General features: G+C 42.2%; 1 protein-coding gene across 1 annotated transcript; it reads right to left on the bottom strand.

Moving 5' to 3' along the window:
- Nucleotides 1–956: 956 nt before the first annotated feature.
- LOC120920542 (embryonic protein UVS.2-like) lies at nt 957–27934 on the bottom strand. The gene is made up of 13 exons (XM_040332681.1): nt 27774–27934; nt 27269–27296; nt 25162–25227; nt 21894–22028; nt 21694–21811; nt 19945–20120; nt 19780–19861; nt 19554–19681; nt 16398–16513; nt 15163–15388; nt 13265–13383; nt 3631–3841; nt 957–1144 (listed from the first exon to the last, which is right to left on the bottom strand). The coding sequence occupies exons 1-13, from the start codon at nt 27852–27854 to the stop codon at nt 1137–1139; spliced, it is 1494 nt and encodes a 497-aa protein (XP_040188615.1). The 5' UTR covers nt 27855–27934; the 3' UTR covers nt 957–1136.

Here is a 27934-nt window from a genome sequence, read left to right as displayed (position 1 = left end):
GTTCATTGTTTGCTGTGTTCATTGTTTGCTATTTCTCACTGTAAATAAATATCACTTTATATACTTTGTTTGGTCTCAGTTCCCTTGTGTAGCTACGTGTCTGGTCACCTTAGACGCTGATCTCTGACAGTAAAGCCCCGTACACGGTAGGACTTTTTGACAACAAACTTCAAAATGAGCAAGTTTTAAAAAAAATTCTACCGTGTGTACGGTCAAACTTTTTCGGTTTTCAGCGGACAAAAGTTCGCTCTGCAAACTGACAAACTTTTCGGCAACAAAAGTCCTACGATGCAAAGTCCTATCGTGTGTACAGAAATCCATCGGACTTTTGTCCGAAGTACAAACACGCATGCCCAGAACCAATGTTAAAATCAACCAAGAATAGCAGAAGTTGACCAAAGGGTGGCGGTAAAGAGCAGAACAGAGCAGAAAAACCACATGATGTTGGGAAAGTTTTGGGAAAGTTTGCAGAAACGTTCTGCCGTGGGTATGCTATGGGTGTGCCCGGCCAACTCCCTTCAAACAAAAATCCAGGGAAAAGTTTGTTTGAAGTCTGATCGTGTGTACGAGGCTTTAGTATGACATGTTTGTTTAAAAAAACAAAAACAAAAAAATGAACCTATAGTACCACTTTAGGTCACATTGAGGAAACAGGGACTATGCCACTCAAAAATAAGAACACCAATGGATTAATGCCTTAATATATTTTATTTTTAATAAGGATATGGAAACATCAGATCAGAATGTCATATATAGCACAAAAGAAATGGCCAACCACCCCCTCAAAATAATGAGTAGGAAAGGGGAACATAAAGAAATAAAAATTATTACTATGGAATAAATGTAATCAAACTGACACCATAGGATGCCAAAATAAGCTCCCCTGATCCTAACCAAGCCAATCAAGATACCAATCAATAGGTATCAATTTATAAAACAATTATGATTTTTTTTTGTATTCTTAAATGTGATTGTAAACACTAACATGATCCGATGTGCATTTAACCTTTATATAGGCATTTAAAAATGTATGAACTTTTATATTCGTGCTCCTTCAAGTTCACATTGTGTCCTGTAGAGATGCCGGCTTCCTTCCAGAACCGGTAGATTTTCTCGTTGTCCCATCTGTTGCTCATCTATTGAACTGTAATCAAAGAGAGGTTAATTTCAGTAAATCTTAAAACCATATTTAAATAATACCTAGACCTTTTTGTTTTATGCTTTCTCATTGATCAATAACAAAAAGAAACCAAATAGATTTACATGAATTCATATATTCTGTATTAATGATGCATACTCAACAGGTATCTGCCCATAATAAACTTTTAAATATATCTACTAAAAATAAAAAAGGGTAAAATAATGATTATTTGCACTTTGCGTTGTTATCTTTGCTTGCTTGTTGGTCTTTTTTTTGATACGCTGTAATTCATTAACAGATTTTAATTTCACTAGAGGTCATGTGAATATCATGTCTGCTTAAATGTGGACTATAATGGGTTTTGGTGAATTGCATTTCAATTTATTTTATATTGTTATTATTTTAATTGTATGAAATCTTTATTTTACATAAATACATTTATTATACTGTATGCTGTTTTTAATTATCAGTGTGTTCTCTGCTTGCTGGATTCTCTAATAGGAAAGCCTAGCACCAGTTCTGCACTTGTAAATTATAATGGAAGATCATTCAGCTGTGTGTGTAACCTGAGATCCTGCTATTAAAAACAATATTACATTTTTTATGCAATATGATTTTTTTATTTTATTAGGAAGGTTGAAAGAAATGAGCATTATTATTATTTTTTGCTCATGATTATAATAAATAACTATAAGCACAGGCAACCTTATTAACAGTCAGTAGTTTTCATGTAGTCAGCCCTGACCATAGACCTGCAAGGTTAGAGAGCAGCGGTCAATCACACTGACTGTGTAGCATAAGAAACCTGGAAGTACAATCTACAACTGTGATGAGCAAATATGGCTCCCCCTTATGTACACATTGTTAAACATATAGTTAAACATGATTAAAACATACAAGATTTCTAAAACTGTACCACATACTTATGCCAGCCATAAACAGTTCTTGCTGTACCGACCAAGATTTAAACCATTAATGGGCAGGCTGAATGTTTTTCTCCCGGTAGGGCCCCCCACCAGGAAAAGACAATTGCTGATTCCCCTGTCAACCCGTGGTTGCAGGAAAGAAATTTGCACCGTGTGTGGCCGACCAATGTTGCCAACCGTCTGTATTTTTATGGACAGTTCGTAAAAACGGGCACTTTTTCCCCCCGTTCGTAAATGTCTGTATGTCTGTGGTTGTGGGAATGTGCCAGTAAAAATAGCCGAGATCGGTCCGGCTTGGAGATTGGAGGCAAGGGGTGATTGGAGGCAGGGGGTGATGGTGGCTGCTGTGGCACCACAGAGGGGTATGGAGGCAGGGGGCAATGGAGGCAGGGGGAGATTGGAGGCAGGGGGTGTTAGTGGCAGGGGGTGATTGGAGGCAGGGGGTGTTGGTGGCACCGCAGAGGGTGGGGGATGGAGAGAGGGGGTGTTGGTGGCACCGTAGAAGGGGGGTGAAGGCAGGGGGTGTTGGTGGCAGAGAGGGATGGAGGCAGGGGGTGATGTGACTAAATAATTTGCCCTTATATCGAAAATAACAAAAATATGTTTTTTACCTTAATATCTACCTCAAATCACAATGCTATTTGCCTATCGTACTTGTTTGTAGCCTAAAAACTGAAATTTGCACCTAAAAATGTAATTTAGTAACTTTTGTGAAATGGCAGTAAAAACGTGGCTGCACCAGTAAATTTCGGGTGTCGTGCCAGTAAATTTCAATTTTGTCGGTCGGCAACACTGTGGTCAACCTAATAAAGTATATACCCACATATGATAAGCTTACTATAATTATTTGTATATTACCAAAGGTATTCGGATCCCTGCCTTGACATGCACGCTATTTTAAAGGCATCCCAGTCTTAGTCTGTAGGGATCAATATTGAGTTGGCCCACCCTTTGCAGCTATAACAGCTTCAACTCTTCTGGGAAGGCTGTCCACAAGGCATAGGAGTGTGTCTATGGGAATGTTTGACCATTCTTCCAGAAGTGCATTTGTGAGGTCAGGCACTGATGTGGAAGAAGAAGAAGAAGGCCTGGCTCACAGTCACTCTAATTCATCCCAAAGGTGTTCTATTGAGTTGGGGTTAAGACTCTATGCAGGCCAGTTAAGTTCCTCCAGACCAAACTTGTTGATCCAAGTCTGTATGGACCCTGTTTATGCACTGGTGAGCACCATGTTGGAACAGAAAGGGGCTATCCCTCACAAATGCGCTTCTGGAGGAATGTTCAAACATTCCCATAGACACACTCCTAAACCTTGTGGACAGCCTTCCCAGAAGAGTTGAAGCTTTTATAGCTGCAAAGGGTGGGCCAACTCACGGACTAAGACTGGGATGACATTAAAGTTCATGTGCACGTAAAGGCAGGCATCACAATACTTTTGGTAGTGTAAAACTATCAAGGCAATATAATTCAAGATAAATATTATTTAAAAAAAATTATACTTCTATTATCTTATAACGTCCATTTCTGTTATTAGATATAAGCAGATAGAACTGAGTTACTTACAGAAGGTGTAAGAGACTTGGAAGCCCTTTGCCACGGTAGAATCATCACTGTGGAACTCGAGAACCATAGAATTGCCTTTGGAGTAATACACAGGGATGGTGCGATCACCACAGAAAGGACCCGTTTGTTTACCATCCATGAAGAGTTTTAGATAGTCGTTTTCACATAATCCAGAAGACTCTAAATGGAAGTCACTTATGGTCAGAGCAATCTGAAAAATAAATAAAATTATGACTAACATTACAGTGGTGTGTTCATGCAATAAACAAACACATCATTTTATGGTATAAAAGCAAGTGAGTATAATGTTGCTTATTATTCAATACGTTTCAGGGTCTTGGCAATTTTCTTATAGCCTAGGCCATCTTTATGTAGAGTAACCATTTGTTTCTCAGATCCTCAGAAAGATCTTTGCCATGAAGTGCCATGTTGAACTTCCAGTGACCAGTATGACAGAGTGAGAGCGATAATACCAAATTTAACACACCTGCTCCCCATTCACACCTGAGACCTTGTAACACTAACGAGTCACATGACACCAGGGATCAAAAATGGCTAATTGGGCCCAATTTGGACATTTTCGCTTAGGGGTGTACTCACTTTTGTTGCCAGTAGTTTAGACATTAATGCCTGTGTTTTTAGTTATTTTGAGGGGACAGCAAATTGACACTGTTATACAAGCTGTACACTCAATATTTTACATTGTAACAAAGTGTAATTTCTTCAGTGTTGTCACATGAAAAGATATAATAAAATGTAGTGGTGCCCCCGTGGGGTCGCTGCGTGTTTCAGCTCCACACATCACCCTGCTTGGTCAAACATCCATTTCAGGCACACTTTCTCCAGTCAATGAACAGTGTTTTACTTGTTTTTGTTGTTTTTATTAGGGGATTAAACTTGGATGGGGAAAAAGGACATGGGATGCCCAAATGATGAATCTTTCTTAGTTGAAATTAAGGTAGTTAAATCTAAATTGACAATCAATCCTACTTCACATCTCCACCAGCACACTACTTGAGATCACTTGCTTTCCTCTACTGTCCAATTCTAGATTCCTATCACCATTAGCACATTGTTACGCCTTACTCTGAATAAGTCCTAACATTTTCCTAGTAGCCATTTGCAGGTGGGGGTCTGCAGTCCCTTCTGTGGTAGCAACCACATGAAAATAATAGTTGTGCCAACTGATACTTGGTGGATTACTGATTCCAGCAAGTCCAGTGCCAATCCTGCCAACCCTCCTGGCTGCAGCAACTTGACTTCAACGACACCACAGTCTCTCCCTCTGGCTTCACATCCAATCCAGGCATGTCTCTCCCAGAGATTTTCACTGTGCTTCTCACTCACCAAGCCGGGCTCGGATCCCTCCTGAATGACTTGCCCGGCAGTGCACCCAACTGTCCTCCTCCTGCTCATGTTCCAGGACACCTTTCAATGACCGTGCAGAGAGAGGCTCCCTCCCACGTCCCGAGCTCCAGACCCAAATTCACCTCCCCAGAAAGGGGGTTCCCTCAAGGGCCACAACAGTCTAACCCCCCATCATTCAGTTCTTCTACCCAACAACTCCTCCTCTAGCAGGCTGACAATGAGTATATAGGAGGCCTGGCCCCTGCTAATCCTAGTTGGGGATTGGTCAAGGCTTCCAGATACACTCCATCACTCTTGCTCTCTGCCCTGCCTCTTTTCCAGAACCCTCTGGAAATAAAGGAGGTGCCAGAGAGATAAAGTACATGTTAGTCACCTGCTGCTACACTAAACCACTCCCCAGCCCCCAGATCAAAAACAAACAGGCCTAGCTCACAGCTAGGCCTGTCTAAATGTACATGCACTGGCTGTACCAAAAACACACTACTCTAGTACCTACCTACCTAAGGTAGAGAATGCTACAAACATATTTACAAAAATGTGAGGGGTGTAGTCACTTTTGTGAGATACTGTATGTGTATTTCCTATTGTCAAGACCTGCACATACTGTATCATAAAAACTGCTGTGTAACACAATTCCAACAGTGTACAATATGTATTTTAACTTTTGGGACAATAAAGTATCACATTTACCATGCCACACGACTTGTGTGATAATTGCAAACAACAAATGAGGATCTCAGGATTGATCAAGCCTTTGGGGGTACACAGTTTACTGTTTCCATGATAAGCAAGGCATGCTAATCAGTTCTCTACCGCTCATGAAAAGAATCGATGTATAATGAGTAATGTTGGGGCCAGGCCTGGGATAGCGAGCTACATGTCCCATAACCTTTCAAATTTCATAGGGCAGTGTCTGTGTTGAAAGATTAGTTTCTCTCTAGATAGGGTGTTGTTAGTTTCAGTGTTCAATTCCTCCAAAGTTGGAGTTTTTGGGGACAACCATTTCTGGGCAATTTGTTTAGGAGCCTAAAATAGTACCCCGATGATAGGAATGTATGTGTCCTCTGGTAAGGCAGTCTCCTCTATCATACTCAAAAATGATATTGGTGAACTGGAGAAAGTGTAAAGAAGGGCAACCAAACTGATAAGAGGCATGGAGGAGCTCAGTTATGAGGAACGATTAGAGGAACTGAACTTATTCTCTCTTGAGAAGAGGAGATTAAGGGGAAATATGATCAATATGTACAAATATATAAGGGGTCCATATAGTGAACTTGGTGTTGAGTTATTCACTTTACGGAAGATTTATTCATAGTAAGAGCTGTAAAAATTTTGAACAGACTCTCTCCATAGGTGGCTCTGGCCAGCTCAGTAGATTGCTTTAAGAAAGGCCTGGATTCTTTCCTAAGTGTACATAATATATAACTGGGTACTAATATTAATAGGTAAAGTTGATTCAGAGAAAATCCGATTGCCTCTCAGGGGATCAGGCAGGACATTTTTCCCCTCCTGTAGCAAATTGGATCATGCTTTGCTGGGGTTTTTCCCCTTCCTCTGGATCAACTGTGGGTATAGGATTGTGTATATGGGATTGTATGATATCATTTTATTTTTATTTTTATGGTTGAACTAGATAGACTTATGTCTTTTCTCAACTAACTCGAGTAAGTATGTAACTATTTAACTATTTACTGGATACAAGCCTGGATCTTCTGCCAAGGTTACTTGTATAACCCTGTTTATTTTATTTTTTTACTTTCAAAATTTTTTTATTTGCAAAATAATGAAAAATACAGAGGGTTACATTGCGTCTAAAACAAAGCACTACCCATATTTGTACATAAAATAGTGCATGGCATACAGATTCGATAAACCCCAATTGACCAAACCGGGTCTGAGACATGTAAAACCATCAACAAGAAAGGAAAAAAAAAATAATATAAAACAAATCCAATACCATGCAGTGGGACAAGCTTGTAAGACTATCCGTATCCATGTAAGCAAATAATTTGGGAGGAGAATTGCAATGCAAACCCAAAGAGCAGAATATACAGGTTAAAAAGTAAAGAAGAGAAGGAAAGGAGCAGAAAAGAGAGAATCAAAGAGGCACAGACTATCAAGCTGTGACAGCAGGAAAAGTACAAAATAATCATAATAAAAAAAAAAAAAAAAAAAAAAAGAAAAGTTGTCATGCATTGTTATTATAAATCAAAGCAGGTCATTTGCAACTTGGGATTGAATACGAAACAACCACCATGGGTTCCACTTAGCTTCAAATATAGGCATTGAGTCATGTAATTTATGGAATATCCTTTCAGAAAGCATAATCTGATCCATCCTGGACAAAACCTGAGAAAGGGGGACAGCAGGGGACTTCCAGTTGAGAGCCACCACCCAAAGGACTGCCGTGCAGAAGGTGTATATCAGGCGTCTAAAAGGTCCAGGAGTGTCTGGGATTTTTTCAAAGAGTAGGCAATGTCTATATGACAAGACTGTGGGACCGCTTCCCAACTTGTCTATGAGATCAAAGACCCCCTTCCAGACCTGGGAGACTTGCCCGCATTCCCAAAAAATATGAAAAAAAGAGCCGAGGGTAGGGCAACCCTGAAACAATTTGGGGAAGTCTGGGGGAAAATCTGGTGTAGGCGTTGAGGTGTATAATACCAGCGAGTGTAGAATTTAAGCGCTGTCTCCCTGAATGACAGTGAAACTGTACTTTGACGAAGATTCAGCCAGTTCCTCTCCCAATCCTCCAGCTCATACTCCAAGCCCAAATCAGACTCCCATTTGGTCATATATTTCAATTTGTCCCGGTTCTGATCACCAGATAAAACATTATACAGTAGGGAGATCAGGCCCCTCTGTCTAGGACCAGACCTGCAAATCGACTCAAAGGATGAGCAAGTGGGAGAGAGGGTCAGCGAGTAATGGGTCAAAAAGAAGTGTCTAAGCTGCATAAACCTATAGAACTCACCAACTGGGACCCCCTTAGTAGTTTGCAGGTGGGTAAAAGAAATGAATGCATCATTATGTTGAAAGTCCTCCAGAGTTGTCAGGTCGGAGGAAATCCACCAATCAAATGACTCAGGGTTCAAAAAGGCAGAGGGCAGTCTGGGGTCCCCCAGAAAGGAAGATCCCGGGGGAGCAGCTGAGGCCAAAGAAAGAGAGGAGAAATACCTTCTCCAAAGATTCAAACCCTGAGCCACCAAAAGATTGCGAACCGCCAACTCCGGAGGACGAGGGCCCGAAAACCACAAAAGGCCTGGTAAGTATAAGGGATGAATAGAGTCATGTTCGAACCTGACCCAAGGGACTCTAGGTCTTCTAATAGACCATTGTGCTTGCTGGGAGAACCTACTTGCCAAATAGTAAAGCCACAGCTGTGGGACTCCCAAACCCCCGAGTTTACCAGATCTATAAAGAACCTCCCTCGAGAACCTAGCCGGTTTGTCACTCCAAATAAATCTGTTGATACAGGATTGAAACTTAAGGATAAATTTTTTAGGGACCGGAGAGGGAAGGGCACGGAATAGGTATAATAGCTTGGGGAGGATGGTCATTTTGACAGCTGTAATTTTACCCATAAAGGAGATATTATAAAGGGACCAGGATTTCAACAATTTTTTGAGGTAATCAGAGGGGGATAGTTAAGGTTGAACAATTCACTATAATCTCCAGAGAGCTTTATTCCGAGGTAGGGGAGGTAGGGGAGGGCAGGCCCGGCCCAAGAGAAAGGGAATGATTGTTTGATAGGAGTCAATTCTGCCTGGGAAAAACCCACCGGGAGGGCCAATGACTTAGAGACGTTGACTGTAAGACCTGAGATGCCCGCAAAAATAGAGAGGGTCTCCAGAAGGTTCGGCAGTGTTACTTCAGGGTCGGTCAAAAAAAGCAACACATCATCTGCATACATACAGAGCTTATAGTCCGAACCTGCCTTGGTGTATCCAGAAATCAAAGGGTGACTCAATATTGCAACAGCTAATGGCTCAATTGCCAGGGCAAAGATTAAAGGGGAGAGTGGACAACCCTGTCTTGTACCTCTACCAAGCTGGAAAAATTCGGAATTGCACCCGGGAATCCTAATTCTAGAGCAGGGGTTGGAATATAGGGCTCTAAACACATTAAGAAATTCCCCTTTGAAGCCGAAACGCTGTAGCAAAAGAGAGACATAATTCCAAGAAACACAGTCAAAGGCCTTATTTATATCTAAACTTAGCATGAATAATTTCCTAGAATTGAGGTTGGCATCTTGTAAAATATTTGTGGTTAAACGAATGTTATCAGTGATAAATCTATGGGGAATGAAACCTGCCTGATAGGGGGAAATCAAAGAAGAAATAATGGAGCCTAATCTATCCGCCATAATTCTACTAAAAATTTTCACATCATTATTCATAACCGAGATAGGTCTGTAGTTTTGGGGCATAGTATGGTCTCTATTGGGCTTGGGAATCAGGGACATATTTGCCAAAAGCATTTCATCAGGAAAGGAGCCACCCTTTAAGATTGAATTAAAGAGGCGTGCCAGTTTGGGGGAGAGGAGGGCTGAACATTTCTTATAATATGGGGCAGAGAATCCATCGGGGCCCGGGGAGGAAGAATTTTTGAGGGAACTAATCACAGTGAGGACCTCAGTGATCGATATTGGGTCGTTAAGCTTCTGTAATTGTGCAGGGGAAAGAGAAGGTAACGGGAGATTTATGAACCAAGAGAGGGAGGGTTCTGGAGGGGGAGAGTGCTGAGGGCCCAGAAGTCTTGAAAAATAGCCAAGACCTCTTGAGGATGGGAAACCATCCCACCGGAAGGGGAAGATAATTTATAACTATGGGGGGCCTATAAGATTGGTTCAACTTTCTTGCAAACATAGTGGACGCCGCATTACTATGGAGCAAATACTTGGCTTTAGACCACCGTAAGGCCTTTTCAGTTTTGGCAGAAAGCAGAGCATCCAACTCCAACCTCTTCTGCTCAATTAGGGCCCTTGTAGAATCTGATAGTAAGGAGGTGGGGTTTTTATATAATTTATCAAGTTCGGAAGAAAGTTGCACAATCTGGAGCTTGTTCATATTGTTACGAGCAGTGGCTAATTTAATTAGGACTCCCCTGAGCACTGCCTTATGTGCTACCCAGAGAGTGGGAATTGGAGTCTCGGGAATATCATTGATGGAAAAGTAGGACTCGATGGCCTTGGTGACCTCACATTCGACCATTGGATCGGAGAGAAGGGCTTCGTTCAACCGCCATGTGAATGCAGAGGGAGGGAGTCTAATAAATTCTGTAGAGAAGGAGGTGATGTGATGATCTGACCATACACAATTATGTATCCTGGCAGAGCTAGAATTGGCAAGAATAACTGGGGTAGAAAAGATGTAATCCAGCCTAGCATAACTTCGGTGTGGATGAGAAAAAAATGTAAATTCCCTAGCCCCTACGTTAAGGGCATGCCAGGTATCAATAAGTTGTAAATCTGTCAGTTTGCGGGCTAGAGTTTTGGGAAAGGCCTTAGAAAAAGGGGAGACATGGCTCCTATCCAGGGAGGGGGTAGAGACTAAGTTAAAGTCCCCACCAACCATCATATGGGGGGACAGAAACCTTTCCAGGACTGTAAAAAATGAAGAAAAGAAAGAGGCTGGAGCCTCATTAGGGGCATAAACGCTAGCAATTGTGCATTCCCTATTGTGGAGAAGGCCTTTAATAATAACAAATCTACTGTCTTTATCTCTGTACGTGTGTTGAACATCAAAATGGAGAGGGGAATGTAAAAATATAGCCGCACCCCTGCATTTAGTAGTATGAAGGGAGTAATAAGCCTGAGGGAAATGCCTGTTAAAAAACTTTGGATGGGATGCCTGCGAGAAGTGGGTCTCCTGCAATAGAATAATTTTCGCTCCGAGTTGTTTGTATTGGGAGAACGCCTTCTTGCGTTTCAGAGGGGAGTTGAATCCCTTAACATTATGTGATATACATTTAATCGCCATAGCAATTAGTGGTTAAAAAATATAACAAAAAAAATAAATTGAAAAAAAAGGGGTTAACCAGATAGATCCGGAGGTCAACCAGACCCGGAAGCCCAAAACTAGAACCCCTCCAGGCAGGCACCCCATCCCCATCAAACCAATCTCCTCGCATCGAAAGTTGAAGGCCAAGCCCAGTATGTTGCATTTGGGTTACAAAGTAAGGGCCAAGGATCGTGGTGATCAATGTAGAGACACCAAGATGTTGGCATGAGAGCAAATTAACCTGACATTGACAATGACAAATGACGAAAATAAAAAAAACATAATAATATAAAATAAATGACAACCAGAGGTTATACAGTCGTGGAATCAAAAATGCACAAAAAAAATGTAAAGAAAAGAAAAATTGAGGAAAAGAAAGCAGAGTCATCAAAAAGTGGATCAGGAAAAGAATAACTCCTGACAAAAGAAAACCGAACTCCTGAGACATTCACGTCTCACCTCCAGGAAATCGCAGCCTGCAGTCCAAAAAAACAGGGAGCTGCAACCAAAGATCTAGATGCCGTCACTGGGATCACCAGAGGGGGGGGGGAAACATGCCTTGGCGTCATGGAGCGGAACAATATAGAGAAAACAAATCCCGAGTCCGGGTGCCATAGGCTAGGAAGAAAAACAGAACACAGTAAATCACTTTAACCAGGGAGCCCATTTTAGCGAATTCAGAGCAAAGGGTAAAAACTTCAGCAACCGAGAGGGACTCCAGTAGCAAAGCAGGGAGATTCAGAGTCGAGAGCCGGAGCAATGGCTAATCACTTTCTAGGAGAACCTTGACCGTACCGAATCCTCCTCCTGTCACGTCTAGAGGGTGGCGTCTGCCAGATCTGAGAAGGGCGAGGTGTTAAGGGAGGACGGCGAATCTCTTCAGCATCCAGCAGGCCCAGCTTGACTAGGATCTCTTTTCCCTCGAATACCGTGGTGGCAACATACGTAGTTCCATTGTGGGGGATGGATAATTTAAATGGGAACCCCCAGCGGTAGCGAATCCGTGCAGCTTGCAGGACAGCCGTGACTTCTTTCATCCCCCGTCGTCTATCCAGAGTGGCGGGGGACAGGTCTGGGAAGATTTGCACTGTGAACTCATCCAGGGTGATCCTCTGAGTGTTCCTGGCAGCTCTAAGGATGTCTTCTTTAACCAGAAAGTCCTTAAGGCACAGGACTATGTCCCTAGGAGGCTTGTCATCAGGGGGTTTAGGTCTCAGGGCTCTATGGATCCTATCGCACGTAAAAGCTGCGGCCTCCCTATCAGGGAGTAGGGATTTAAAGAGTCTGATGACCGCCGGGATCAGTTCCACAACCGTTTCAGGGATCCCCCTCAGACGCAAATTATGGCGGCGATTCCGATTGTCGAGATCCTCGACTTGGGATTGTAATTGATTAAATGCCGCAGCCAGGCTTTCATGTTCCCTGCTTAAGTCGCTGTAAGCTAGGGCAAGCTCATCGTGCTTCGTCTCGAGCAGGTCCATACGGGAGCCCAAGGAAGAGATCTCCTGAGATAGAGTGTGTGAGGTCTTGTTCAGTTCTGATTGGAACTTCGAGGCTAGTCTAGTGTACATGGCCTCAAGGCTGGCGTCCAGATCGGCCTTAGAGAGTGTACCAGGGTACTCACAGTTGGTGGGATGTGGAGAGGAGCTCAGCTCAGGAGGCAAGGCCGGAGCCGCAGCGCCATTTTGGGACATGTTGCACTGCTCCCGTGTACGGAGAAGATAATGGGTGAGAGAGGATTGGGCCGCTCCCTTGTTCTTTTTCTTCGTCGCCGACATGCACCGTGGTAACCGGGGTCGGAGGGTGGTAGTCTGGAAGATCAGCAGAAAGATTATAGCCCCCGAAAGGAAGAATTAGTTCAGGAGCTGGTCTAACATGCGTCCATCTCCATTTGCGCCGTGCATGCGCCCCCCGTATAACCCTGTTTATAATAGTTAGAACTACTTTTCAGTATTGATGGAGTTTGGGGCATTCCCACAACATGTGGATTAGGTTATCTGGGCCACCATTACACTTAGGGCAAAGGGGAGTGTCTCTGTGACGCCATGCAATTTTTTTTTCCAGATTTTTAGATTTGCTAACAGTGTAATACCCTAAACAATACATTTAGTTTCAATCATTTCAGGCAGGCCCTGGTGAACACTGGTGAATTTAAAGGGGGTTATACATTCAGATTGTAATGTGTCTGTCTTCCATAACATTTTGCTTGTTTGACACTTTAAAGTCCACTAATTAGGGAAAGTCATTGGGGTATCTTGTTTTACCTTATATCCAACAGGAGCTTTGATGGTGAAGTTACAATTCATGTCTGGATTGTAGTACTCTGGGTATCCCGGAGATGTAAAGTTGCCTTGAGAGTTAAAGAATGTTCCTCCACACTGAACTGTGAGAATATAGATATAGTCAATAAAGCAAGGAGATTTATAATAGTATATGACATCATTTTATGTTTATGTGTATACTGTATATACATAGTTCATCCTCCCTTTCGGAGTTCCAGGTTGGTCTTAGGCTAGGACCCCACTCTCCAACCCTCATAGCAGTACGCAGACCTAGAGATCGGACACTCAGGCACCAAATGCTCCTTCAGGGCAGGAAGGGGAGAGAGTCATATGATCTGCCAGAAGCATGTCACAGGGAACTTGTGAGAAAAGAGGAGTGTGGTGATGGTAACTTAGTGTAGTTGAGGTGGGTGGGCTACCATACAAACCTATTATTTTGTCCTAAATGATGTAAGTGCAAAACACTAATTCAGGCTGCTGTATCCACCTTGCTCTCCCCCACTGCACTGCTTGGGTTTGATGTGTCTTTAGTCTACAAGGTGATAATTATGTTAAAATGCTTACCTTATTTCGCCCTCCCATAGACTTCTTCAATGCTGTACTACTGGTCCTTGAAGCTGCTTCCTTTTGCTACAGGCTCTCAGATGTCATCAAATATAACACAGGATCATCAGTCATGATTGTACGTTAACATGTTGAGTGCTCATCCACATACCAGGACATTGGGGAGTACTGGCTACCAGGGTAAGTTTTTGTACTTATTTTATTCCAAACTGCCCTAAGTAAGCAAAAATGTAATCCATGCAGTGCTGGCTGGGAAAAGAGAGTCTGGTTCCTGCAATCTACCCTGGAGAAATTTGGGTGACATTGTCGACCTCATAGAAATCCATGGGAATTTGCCAACCTCTTGGTTTTGCAGTAGGGCAGAGAGCAGGCATATATAGCAAAGGAGATTTATTTTTACAGTATCTGATCCAAAATAAGCCAAAGAGGTAAGTGTTAACACTCCTAGGGCCAGATCCACAGAGCGAGTACGCCGGCGTATCTACTGAGCAAACAAGATACGACGGCATCTGGGTTAGATCCGACAGGCTTACGTCTTCATACGCCTTCGGATCTAAGATGCAATTCTTCGGGGTCCGCTGGGTGGCGTTCACGTCGTTTTCCGCGTCGAGTATGCAAATTCTTTTACATCGTTTCTGTTCGGCTTTTTCCGGTGTATAGTTAAAGCTGCTATTTTGTGGCCTATAGTTACACCTGCTATGTGAAGTATGGCCGTCGTTCCCGCGTTTAATTTAAAACATTTTTTTCGTTTGCGTAAGTGGTCCGTGAATCGGGATGGACGTAATTTACGTCCACGTCAAAACAATGACATCCTTGCGACATCATTTAGCGCAATGCACGGCGGTAAATTTAGGAACGGAGCATGCGCAGTTCGTTCGGCGAGGGGACGCGCTTCATTTAAATGAAACATGCCCCCTACTTGCCGCATTTTAATTCCGCGCCGTTATGCCGCTTGAGATACACTACGCCGCCGTAACTTACGGTGCAAAATCTTTATGGATTCGATTTAAAGCCAGGTAAGGTACGGCGGCGTAGCGTATCTCTGATACGCTGCGCGGGTGCAGATCTCTGTGGATCTGCCCCCTAATGTTGACCAATATACACATTGAACAATCTATCCACAACTTTATAGTGTGAATGGTAATTCTGATTTTTTATATTTATGTAATCAGCTTCATGGGTTACCTCAAAGGTTGCAAACAGAGGTTAGAGGACATCAAACTGTTGTGTCACCGGTCCCTCCTTGGCTCTGTAACTATGATTTATCAATGTCTTTCTCTGAACACTTTCTTTACCATTAAAATAAATCAGCATACCTGAGCTATACGTAGCTTGGAAGCCGACCCCAGCAACAGCCTTGTCACTGACAAACTGGACCAGCATCTGGCTTGTGGAAGCGATGATTGGAGGGATGGTTTTACTGCCACACATTTTATCCAACAACACAGGAGAGTTCTTAGAGGGACCGTCATAGATCCTCATGTAGTCAGATTTGCAGTTTGGAGTGGATTGGATCTTAAACCTATTGAAATTTAGTGAAGCCTAAAAAGTGACACAAGGAAAATGTATTATCTTATCTATCTAACCCCAAACTTCACATATTTGTAACAACAAGCTGGGTTTTTATGTAGTTGCAATATAATACAACCGAGGAAATGCATAGACAGTCCTTCAGAAAAAAACAAAAACACAAGAAATGTTAGGGTTCTAATTTCTATTAAAAGATCTCACAGCTATAGATATTTCTAGCTAAGATGTCTCTTGAAACATGTGTGCGTTTGCCATTGATTTTCCAGTTGACAGAACTCTTCTGCTCCCTCCTGATTTGTAGCTTGTAGTTTCTTCAATGCAACAAATAAGCTTAAACAAGACATATTTGGGGGAAGAAACTTTTGAGAAAAAGTTTTCAGTTAAATGCTTTATTGAAAATATCAAATCAACCTGTTTCTGTGGATATTGCAAAACCATTACTATTGGTATTTTTTTTTTTTAGAAGAAGCAGAGCCACAAATAAATCCAAGACCCATTTTGTTTGTACTAAAATCCCCTTTCCTACAATGACCTCACCACCAGATGTGGGGTAAAAAAAAATGTAGCACATCAGAGTTGCCAAAATAGGAACCCAGCAATGAAGTGGTAATGATAGTCTGAAGACTATAAAGTGGGCCATAATGAAGGGAAGTATTATTCCAACATATGGAGCAATTGGTGGTTGAAGCAGAGTATGAGGTTCAGAGACATTTATATCTTAAAAGACCTTCTCTATACCTCTGAGCCAGCCATATAGTCAAACCACTGCTATGGCTCTGTATCTCTAAAAACCTTTCACCATAGCAAAATATGACAAAACAAGATGCTGTAGTCTTATGTTTATTTCAATGTACAAAAGTATGATGCATTTTGACAGCATACTAGTCAAGTCATTTTTTTTTTAATTAATGTAAAATTCAGGTGGTGTACAAAACAATCTATAGATGGCAGTTAAGTTTCACAGCTAGGTTGCTAGACATTTAGGGTTGCATTTTACCTGTCTACATTTCTGTTTCCTTACCTGCCCTGACGGAACCCTGATCAGCCAAACCCAGTCCACATTATTGGGATAAGCAGAGGGATAATTTTCAGAAGTGAACATTCCTGTCTCATTATTTAGCAAAGTAGAAAAGACATCTGAGAAGTAAGAAATAGGAATATAAATTGTATTTACTGACTGGATAAATGGACTAATAATACTATTCATAATTAAATGGTGGGAAATAGGGCAGGGGGTAATAAATTGTTATTACCGTATACAGTATATACTCGAGTATTAGCCGAGTTTTCAAGCACATTTTTTGTGCTGAAAATGCCCCCCTTGGCTTATACCCGAGTCACCTTTTTGCGCCTGATCTCCCGGACTTTGGGAAACCGGTACTGGCCGGTCGTAGGTCTCCTGGACCTGAAACTTGGCACACATATAGCCCAATTTCTCCGCTATAAGTGTGCAAAGTTTGTTGTCTGGGGGACCTATTGCTGGGGAGCACCGATTTTTCAAACCGAGCACCCCTTCCATAGACTCCTATGTTAAACGTCAGTCTAGTCATGGACACAGTGAGGCATGGGCATAGTGAGGCATGGGCACAGTGAGGCATAGACACAGTGAGGCATTGACATAGACACAGTGAGGCAAAGTGAGGCACAGTGAGGCATGCAGATGGACACCCTAGGCTTATACTCATGTCAATAAGTTTTCACATTTTTTTGTGGTAAAATTGGGTGCCTTGGCTTATATTCGGGTCGGCTTATACTCGAGTATATACGGTAGATTAAAACAGCTGGAACTTAAAACTTAAAACCTAATCACTTGACCAAGCCTATTCTGACACTTCCATATGCATGTAAAAATATTTTTTACTAGAGAATTACTTACAATACCCAAACATTATACATTTTCTGAAAGAAAAGGCTCTGGAGAAAAAAAGTTTCGGCAGTTGCAATTTTTTATGTCACACAATATTTGCACAGCAGTTTTTTTCCTGCACACAAACACAATATAATACTACTACTAATATCAGTTTGTAAATGGATAGAAAACTGGCTAAAAGGGGGCCAGATTCACATACAGGCGGTTCAGCGTAACGTAACCAGTTTACGTTACACCGCCGCAAGTTTTCCGATTTAGTGCCCGATCCACAAAGCACTTACCTGGAAATTTGCAGCGGTGTATCGTAAACACGTCCGGCGCAAGGCGGCCCAATTCAAATGGGGTGGGTACCATTTAAATTAGGCGCGCTCCTGCGCCGGACGTACTGCGCATTCTCCCGTCGCAAATTTCCCGACATGCTTTGCGCGAAATTACAACGCGCCAACGTTTAGTGAATCGTGACGTCAACAAAGCACTTACGCTGGGAAAAAAAAAATACAAAAAAAATTCAAAAGCGACGCGGGAAAGACAGGCATACTTTAACATGGTGGAGTACTTTTACACCATGTTAAAGGTGCCCTATCTTTGCGACGGAAATCTAACACTTGCGACGACATAACGACGGGAAAAATCTTCGTGGATCGCCGTTACTCCTAATTTCCATACCCGACGCTGGTTTACGACGCAAACTCCCCCCAGCGGCGGCCGCGGTATTGCATCCTAAGATCCGACAGTGTAAGTCCATTACACCTGTCGGATCTTCTGGCTATCTATGAGAAACTGATTCTATTAATCAGTCGCATAGATACTCTGAGAGATACGACAGAGTATCTGAGATACTCCGTCGTATCTCCTTTGTGAATCTGGCCCAGAATTCAGAGAGTCGTGGTTAATGATTCTTACTCTGAATGGTCCAAGGTTATCAGCTGTGTACCCCAAGGTTCAGTGCTGGGACCCTTACTTTTTAATATCTTTATAAATGATATTGGGTCTGAGATCAAAAGTAAAATTTCTGTCTTTGCAGATGACACCAAGCTATGCAGTGAAATAACGTTTAAATTCAGTTCCTCTAATCTTTTCTCATAGCTGTGCTCCTCCATTCCTCTTATCAGTTTGGTTGCCCTTCTCTGCACTTTCTCCAGTATCCCGATATCCTTTTTGAGAACTGGGGCCCAAAACTGAACTGCATATTCCAGATGAAGTCTTACTAATGATTTGTACAGGGGGGCAAAATGATATCTCTGTCTCTGGAGTCCATACCTCTCTTAATACAAGAAAGGACTTTGCTCGCTTTGGAAACCGCAGCTTGGCATTGCATGCCATTATTGAGCTTATGATCTACCAAAACCCCAAGATCCTTCTCCACTACAGATCCCCCCAGTTGTAATCCCCCTAGTATGTATGATGCATGCATATTCTTAGCCCCCAAGTGCATAACTTTATATTTATCAACATTAAACCTCATCTGACACTGGCAATAGGGATAACTAGGGCGGTGATCAAGGGGTTTAAAACGTTATTAGGGGGGGGGTAAGGGGCTACCCTGGACCTAACATTAACTGGCTGTCGCACTAACTGTCACACTGACACTAAATGTAGTGATCAGTACATATATGATCACTGCATTCAGTGACAGCGTGACAGGGCGGTGGGGGGGTGGTGATCGGAAGGGGTTAAATGTACTGGTGTCAGTGTAGTGTTAGGTGCGACTCTTCTCTCATCTCGGCGGTTTGAAAATACCGCCGAGATGAGAGCTGCATCACTTCCTCTGCCTATGTTTACATTTTACAGGCAGAGGAAGTGACACGGCGGCGGCTCACAGGATTGGCTGGAAGCGATCACGAGGGGGCGGACAAAAACGAACAGCCGTCCCCTCGAGTCGGATCGCTCCCGGAGGTAAGCCGCCCGCCGCACGCAGCGGAGGGGGTCCCGATCGGACCCCCGACCCGCTAGAAGGCAGCGACGTATATATACGCCCATCTGCCTGTACGTGCCATTCTTTGGACGTAAATAGTCGTGCGGCGGGCGTTAAGTGGTTAATTTAGCTGTATCTTTGTATCTTTGTTATCATTACCATGACCCAGCACCAACAAATGACCAAAAATGCATTTTAGATGCATTGGGGATACCACATATGTATACATTATTTATTGTGCACACCCATAGTAGGGCCCAGAAAAAGGTGCACATTTTTTATCAAAACATTGTTTTTCCAAACATTAGAAATCCACTTAAAATACAAATATTAAATATTATTTCTAATGTTTCAAACTTCTAACACGTAACACGGAATGTACAGAAACTTACTGCATTGATAAAGTCGGTTAATTTTAGTGACATCCAAGACGCTCAATCCAACTGCCTGCCCAATAGGCACATTGGGGTCAGGCTTGGGGACAATTGTGGGTTTGTCTGAAGTGTTGCTGAATGCATAGCTGAAAAATGTTGAATGGAGATACGATCAACATATTACTATTAAAATAGGTTATCATTTATCATTAATTCGCCAGCTAGCACAAAAGTCATGACTTACGCATCATAATGCATCACTGAACCGTAATCATATGGACTGCCCAGGTTATTAGTGTCCGCTTTACCAAAATTTCCCCAGTGTCCTGTAACAAGACCAAAGCAGTGGTAATGTCTCTGTTTTTTTAAATAAGCGATAAAATTCTCTTTGTATAAATGTTCTCAGTACCTTCAGGGATATACTGGTAATTGATGTCCACATAATTGTCACGGTCACTCCTCATATGCTCATGGTGGAAGCCCAGGGCATGTTCTAGTTCATGTTGTATAGTCTTCATGTAGACGCAGCCTCCACCCAATGAAACTGTCTGGCTTCCACCAGTTCTTCCAAGATATGAGTAACAGCTAGAAATTGTAAATGTTCAGTTCAAAAGAGTTATGCTTTAATACCATTTAAGAGCCAAAGACAACAGTTTTAATAGAAACGATGATCGAATCTGAGCTACAGAAAGAAAACAATAAATATCTGTTTGTGTTAAAGCGGGAGTTCACCCGAAAAACAATTTTTAACATTAGATTGAGGCTCATTTTGTCAAGGGGAATCGGGTGTTTTTTTTTAAATCAAAGCCGTACTTACCGTTTTAGAGATAGATCTTCTCCGCCGCTTCCGGGTATGGGCTGCGGGACTGGGCGTTCCTATTTGATTGACAGGCTTTCCGAAAGTAGCCGAACGTCGGTGCACATGCGCCGTATAGACCCGCACCGACGTTCGGCTTCTTTCGGCTACTCGTGACGCGTTGTATGCGACCGTCGGAAGCCTGTCAATCAAATAGGAACGCCCAGTCCCGAAGACCATACCCGGAAGAAGATCGCTCTCTAAAACGGTAAGTACTTCTTTGATTTAAAAAAAAACACCCGATTCCCCTTGACAAAATGAGCCTCAATCTAATGTTAAAAATTGTTTTTCGGGTGAACTCCCGCTTTAACACAAACAGATATTTAAACATTAGATTGAGGCTCATTTTGTGAAGGGGAATCGGGTGTTTTTTTTTTAAATCGAAGAAGTACTTACCGTTTTAGAGATAGATCTTCTGCGCCGCTTCCGGGTATGGTCTTCGGGACTGGGCGTTCCTATTTGATTGACAGGCTTCCGACGGTCGCATACAACGCGTCACGAGTAGCCGAAAGAAGCCGAACGTCGGTGCGGGTCTATACGGCGCATGTGCACCGACGTTCGGCTACTTTCGGAAAATCGTGACGCGATGTATTCGACCGTCGGAAGCCTGTCAATCAAATAGGAACGCCCAGTCCCGCAGCCCATACCCGGAAGCGGCGGAGAAGATCTATCTCTAAAACGGTAAGTACGGCTTTGATTAAAAAAAAAACACCCGATTCCCCTTGACAAAATGAGCCTCAATCTAATGTTAAAAATTTAGTTTTTGGGTGAACCTCCACTTTAAGCTTTTGAACTTTTTAACTCATATCGGCAGGTGTAGCCCTATGTATGTGCCCAGTTCTAATAAGAGGTATGGAGTTTGGAAGCTAAGTAATGTTGTGCTTGCTTCCTAGCATTGGATCCACTGCTCATCTTTGAACACACATATTTGGTTTTATTTTGATTGTAAAATATGGATTTTATTCATTGGAATCCTTTGAGTCTGTTGACACCAAGTCTCTCCCCCTTTCAGTCGCTGCCATTTATCTACTCAATGTAAGCAGCACTGGGATAAAAGTCCCTGTGCTGTTTCTGCTAGGTACACAGAAAACAAAGACAACCAAGAAGAACCTTGTTGTTGGCTTGTGACTTTCCCATATATTTGCAAATGTACAGAGCAGTTCTATAGTTTGTTTTTTGGAGAAAATAAAAAAGAGAATCTGTCACGCACAGGTGCAGTAAAGTCTAAGGCGTTAATGTTTTAGATGCTCCCTACTGTTTCTCTTTATGTAGAGAATTGTAATGGACAATAGACAGCCTTACCCTCTATCAGGTGTGATGTTAAGATAACTTTCTTCTGTTGTACGAAGCACAAACCTCACACAAGTCAATGTCTCAAACTCGGCCATGGCGAGCACAATGTTATTCAGGTCACTGGGACCTAGAAACAGATAGAAGGTTGGGTTTCTACAAATAAATAGCAACAAATACTTCAATACAAGAGAAAAAAAAAGAGAACTCACTGTAGCGGGAATCTATGATGTAGGGAACAGGAACACTACCATTATCACTTTTAGGCCAAAGGCAATCAGGACAGTTCATAGCACTGCGCTCATTCTGTACCAGAATATCTCCTCCATACATGGGTGTTTTGCTATCTGAAAATACAGAAAATGGTTACAGTTAATACACTAAAACGTATTCTTCCCATGCATCGTGAACTGGCTGAAGTTTGCTATATGAGTGCCATTGTCAGTCTTCTCTCACCTGAAATCCTTTGATTGAAAAAAAATGGACGGTTTCAGACAGACAATTTTAGAAACTAACAGCGGCTGAATCTAATCATATGTAGTACAGTACAGTGTTGGGATATACAGCAGAATAAAATAGGCACAGCAGAAGATTTGTCCATCTGGAAGAATCTTTTAGATATATTCATGCAGTCCACAGGCCCAGCTTTACTCAGTTCCGTGACACAGCACAGCCCTGTTTGGCAGGGAAGGAGACCTGATTTTGCTATGCTGCAGTGAAGTAACACTTATGCCTTGTACACACGATCGGAAGTCAGACAGAATTTTTTCATCGGATATTCTGACTGTGTGTGTGCCCCATCTGACTTTTTTCCGTCGGAATTTAGAAAGAGAGCATGTTCTCTTTTTTTCCGACAGAATTTTTTTTTTGGGGAAATTCCGTTCGTCTGTAGGGAACTCAGACGGAGAAAAAAACATGCATGCTCAGAATCAAGTCGACGCATGCTCGGAAGCATTGAACTTAATTTTTCTCGACTCATCGTAGTGTTGTACAGCGTTCTTGACTGTCGGAATTTGGTATGACAGTGTGTATGCAAGACAGCTTGAACGGAATTCCGTTTGAAAAATACGTCGGAGCATATGCCGACGGAAAATCCGATCATGTGTACAAGGCATTACAGGTCTGATAATCTCATGTCTCTGTCACTCTGCTCTCTCCTCCTATTACAATGAAGCATTCACTACAGTACAGCTAACATACTCCTTGTGCTACTTCTTCTACCCCAATTAAGGTACTTACATCGATTACATTTAAAAGAGTACAATTATGATGCAGTAAGGACTACAGAGTTGCATCAATTTCTGAAATTTTCTATCAGCCTGGAGTTCAGCTTTAATTGTATCTCCAGAAATAGAAATTGCAAAAGAAAGTATGCACACTTTTACTAGAGATATTGATGCTGATTTTCTTCTAAATTCTCATGCAAAGTGCAATCTCCTTTTTTAGAAATGGAATACTGATTTTAAAGAATCATTCAGCAATCATGAAAAGCTATTACCATAAGAGAAGAGCGTATGCTATTGGCTAGTCCATGATTTAAAGGATCCTGATACCCATAACCTATTCATTATAATTGCTTTTTACTAAATTTACTAGATTTACTAAAACTAGAGAGGGCAAAATCGTCTGCAGCAGTGCATGGTTGCCAATACGCTTCTAACTTTAGCTTGTTTAACCTCTTCCCTACCGAGTCATAGTAAAATGACGCCGGCGGGAACCTTTTGTCTTTCAGACTGGACGTCATATGACGTCCTTGCTTTTCTGGCCGCTAGGGGGCGCGTGCCCCCGCCACATTGCTCGGGACCCGGTGCTTGTGCCCGGTGGCCGTGATGTCCGCCAGGCACCCGCGATTGCCCGCAATCACGGCAGGACCATGGATCTGTGTGTGTAAACACACAGATCCATGTCCTGTCAGCGGTGAGGAGACTGATGTGTGTTCCCAGTACAGAGGAACACACATCGATCTCCTCCCCTTTGTGAGTCCCCCTCCCCCTACAGTTAGAACACACTTTAGGGAACATATTTAACCCCTTCAGCGCCCCCTAGTGTTAACCCCCTTCCCTGCCAGTCACATTTACACAGTAATCAGTGCAGTTTTATAGCACTAATCGCTGTATAAATGTGAATGGTCCCAAAAATGTGTCAAAAGTGTCCAATATGTCCGTTGCAATGTCACGGTCACAATAAATTTCGCAGATCGCCGCCATTACTAGTAAAAAAAACGCTTATTGCAATTTATTTTACCAAAAATATGTAGAAGAATACGTATCGGTCTAAACTGAGGAAAATAAAAGTTTTTTTTTTTTAAATGATGATATTTATTAAATCAAAAAGTAAAAGATATTGGGCCAGATTCACAGAAGAGATACGACGGCGTATCTCCTGATACGCCGGCGTATCTCCTGATACGCCGGCGTATCTCCTGATACGCCGGCGTATCTCTGAGAGTATCTATGCGGCTGATTCATAGAATCAGTTACGCATAGATAGCCCTAAGATCCGACAGGTGTAATTGACTTACACCGTCGGATCTTAGGATGCAATACTTCGGCCGCCGCTGGGTGGAGTTTGCGTCGTTTTCCAGCATCGGGTATGCAAATGAGCTTTTACGGCGATCCACGAAGGTTTTCGCGTTCGTTAAGTCGTCGCTAGTCGTTTTTTCCCGTCGCAAAGTTAGGCCTGCTTTAACATGGCTTAAATTTAGACGAGCCATGTTAAAGTATGGCCGTCGTTCCCGTGTCGAATTTCAATTTTTTTTTTGCGTAAGACGTCCGGGAATACGAAAGCACGTTACGCACATCGCCGTTCATAAAAATGATGTCACTTCGCGAAAAGCACGGCGGGAATTTCAAAACGGAGCATGCGCAGTACGTCCGGCGCGGGAGCGCGCCTAATTTAAATGGTACACGCCCCATTTGAATTAGGCGGGCTTGCGCCGGACGCCTTTACGTTACACCGCCGTAAGTTTACACGCAAGTGCTTGGTGAATCAGGCACTTGCGCTGAAAACTTGCGGTGGTGTAACGTATTGACGATACGTTACGCCACCGCAGTTATATGTTAATCTGGCCCATTGTGTTTTTTTTCAAAATTGTCGCTCTTCTTTTGTTTATAGCACAAAAAATAAAAACTGCAGGGGTGAACAAATACCACCAAAAGAAAGCTCTATTTGTGGAAAAAAAAGGGCATCAAATTTGTTTGGGAGCCACGACGCACGACCGCGCAATTGTCATTCAAAGTGCGACAGCGCTGAAAACTAAAAATTGGTCTGGGCAGGAAGGGGGTGAAAATGCCCTGTATGGAAGTGGTTAAATAAGCTTTGAGAATAAAAAAAAAACATGGAGGCTGATTAGGTTTTAATGCAGAGCTACACCATATTTAGCATTTTCAACGTTAGTAAATCAACCCCATTGTCTGTTCCCTTGCCTTGATTTAGCACCCTCATAATGCAGTAAAGAATCCTGTGGTTTAGAATAATTACCTTTGTTAGCTTGAATAATTTTGCCGAAGTTCCCCTTTGGTATTTCTGAGTCTTCACTTTTTGGGGCTGTGCATACAAAATAGGCATTAGACACATCTAGTCAAATAATTGCAACCAAAAAAGTGAAAGTGCCGTAATTTTGTGTAAATATTGAATCCATTTTACAAAAATGTAATTATATATTAATAAAAAAAGAGTAGCTCTACAAAGCTATCCCTGATCTGTGAAACTTCTGGTTGGATACATTTTTAATCTTGTAGTCTTGCCTGAATCACCCTGAGTGCCATTGACATTGTCACCTTAGTAAAGGGAGATGACTTTAAAGAGACTCTGCTGCCAGGCCATTCATTTTACCAAAAAACATACAGACAATTATATATGCATTTAACATATTTTAGGCATGTCATTAACCACTTAAGGACCAAGCCTCCTTCTGAGATTTGGTGTTTACAAGTTAAAAACATTTTTTTTTTGCTAGAAAATTACCTAGAACCCAAAGACAGTATATATATTTTTTCTAACACCCTAGAGAATAAAATGGCAGTTGTTGCAATACTTTTTGTCAAACCATATTTGCGAAACAGTCTTACAAGCGCACTTTTTTGGAAAAAAAAAACACTTTTTTGAATTAAAAAATAAGACAACAGTAAAGTTAGCCCAATTTTTTTAATATTATGAAAGATAATATTACGCTGAGTAAATTGATACCCAACATGTCACGCTTCAAAGTTGTGCCCTCTCGTGGAATGGCGACAAACGTTTACCTTTAAAAATCTCCATAGGTGACGTTTAAAAAATTCTACAGGTTGCATTTTATGAGTTACAGAGGAGGTTTAGGGCTAGAATTATTGCTCTCACTCTAACGATTGGGGCGATACCTCACATGTGTGGGTTAAACACCGTTTTCATATGCGGACGTTGCTCACCTATTCGCTCGCTTCTACGCACGAGGGACAGGGTGTTTTAAAAAAATAAAATAATCGTATTTATTTTACTTTGGGTCACTTTTATTCCTAATACAAGGAATGTAAACATCCCTTGTAATAGACAAAAAGCATAACAGGACCTCTTAAATGAGATCTGGGGTCAAAAAGACCTCAGATCTCATATTTAGACTAAAATGCAGTCAAAAAATATAATACATTTTCTGTCATTTAAAAAAAAAAATTGTCCCTTTAAGAGCATTGGGCGGAAGTGACGTTTTGACGTTGATTCTGCCCTGCAGTGATATGAGGATTGGGTGGCGGCCCATCTTCCCCTCACTCGTCTCCATACCCAGCCAGGGACAGCATCCGATTGCCTCCGCTGCTGCCGACGGCTCCGGTAAGCGGCAGAGGGCACCAGAGAGCGCGGGGGGCCCTCTCCCTCCACCGATAAAAGTGATCTTGCGGCGAATCCGTCACAGAGACCACTTTTATCTGAGAGCGGACCGCCCGCTCTTGAAAGAGGGTACTGGGGTTATGGTAGCTAGCTGCTACAATAAAAACGGTATTCCTCTTCAAAGTAGCGGCATATTCTGGCAGTCCATAAGTGGTTAACTGTGAAAACCTCCCTAAACAGCCAAAAGCTCCAAACTGTTGCTGATTGCTGTCATCTTGGATGTGATGTCATCAGCCCCTGCAGACTCAGAGCTTTCGCTCAAGTAACACTTTATAGTATTCCTCTTCACTCCTCCCCAGCAGCTAAATGAAAGATACTGTGGGGAGGTGAGGGGAGGGGCAGAGATGCTGGGCCAGCACAGACAGTAATTTGACACTCCCAGAAGAAGGGAGGGAGATTTTTCTATGGCTTTATCTTCAATGTTTTAAATTGGTGACAGGGTCTCTTTAAGGTAAGGGATGTTTACCATAAGAGCTATAAAAATGTGGAATGATATTCCTTAGAGACTAAATCTAGATGGACAAAGAAACATCTTTTTATGTATTATCTCCCCAGGCTGATTAGGGCCAATGGAGCAGTACAAGCAAGTATTGACTTGGAAATTATGATTTAGGATTAGGAATGTTATAAAAGAAGGACTAATCAACTGGAGAAAAAGCACAATAAACAAAACAGCTTATAGATAACAGATTTTCTTTTTTTTAAATAAGAATGTTAAAAAGCTTACCATCTTTGTTCACTCCAAGTAGATTGTACTGAAAAGTAAAGTTTTGTATCAATATCTTATTTCAAATGAAATACAATAATAAGAGTTAACAAGTCTTGGCCCCAACTCTTCTACATCCGGCAGAGCCCTCCTCAGCCCTACTGGGAATCTCTCAAAAGTGTGGTAAAATCCTTTCTTAGACAAATGTTACCACAACAGTCATCATTGGAAGATTTTACCGTATTCCCTGTTCTGTTCACATTTATAACATTTTGGATTTCTCCTCCCTTTCTGACCTAATGGCAATGGCCATGACAATGGTCAAATCTTCCTACAGGGGACTCAATAATAAGAAAGTGACTGTGTTAGAATCTAACAGGATTCCTAACCCCCTGCTACTTTATCCAAAACTAAAGGGGGGGAAATGTTGGCTAGATTTACACTGTACTACTAGCTGTCAGTAACATATTCCTAAATATGGTTTTGACCTGTCCCCTGTACTGTTCATGTCAGCTCATCATCTCACCTGTATTTGTGCAGATAGAGGTAGACTGGTCACCAGCCCCGTCACACAGCCCAGAAGCAGGAGGAAGACTTTTTCATTCATCTTGTTCAGAATTCTCCTTCACTGTAATGTGAAATATCTTCTCTCTGAAGCTTGGTGTGACACTCATCTTCTCTATCACC

Source organism: Rana temporaria, chromosome 13 (genome assembly GCF_905171775.1).
Source record: "Rana temporaria chromosome 13, aRanTem1.1, whole genome shotgun sequence".
Classification (NCBI taxonomy): domain Eukaryota; kingdom Metazoa; phylum Chordata; class Amphibia; order Anura; family Ranidae; genus Rana; species Rana temporaria.
Note: the sequence above shows the minus strand (reverse complement) of the source record. Positions and strands in the feature narration are given on the sequence as shown.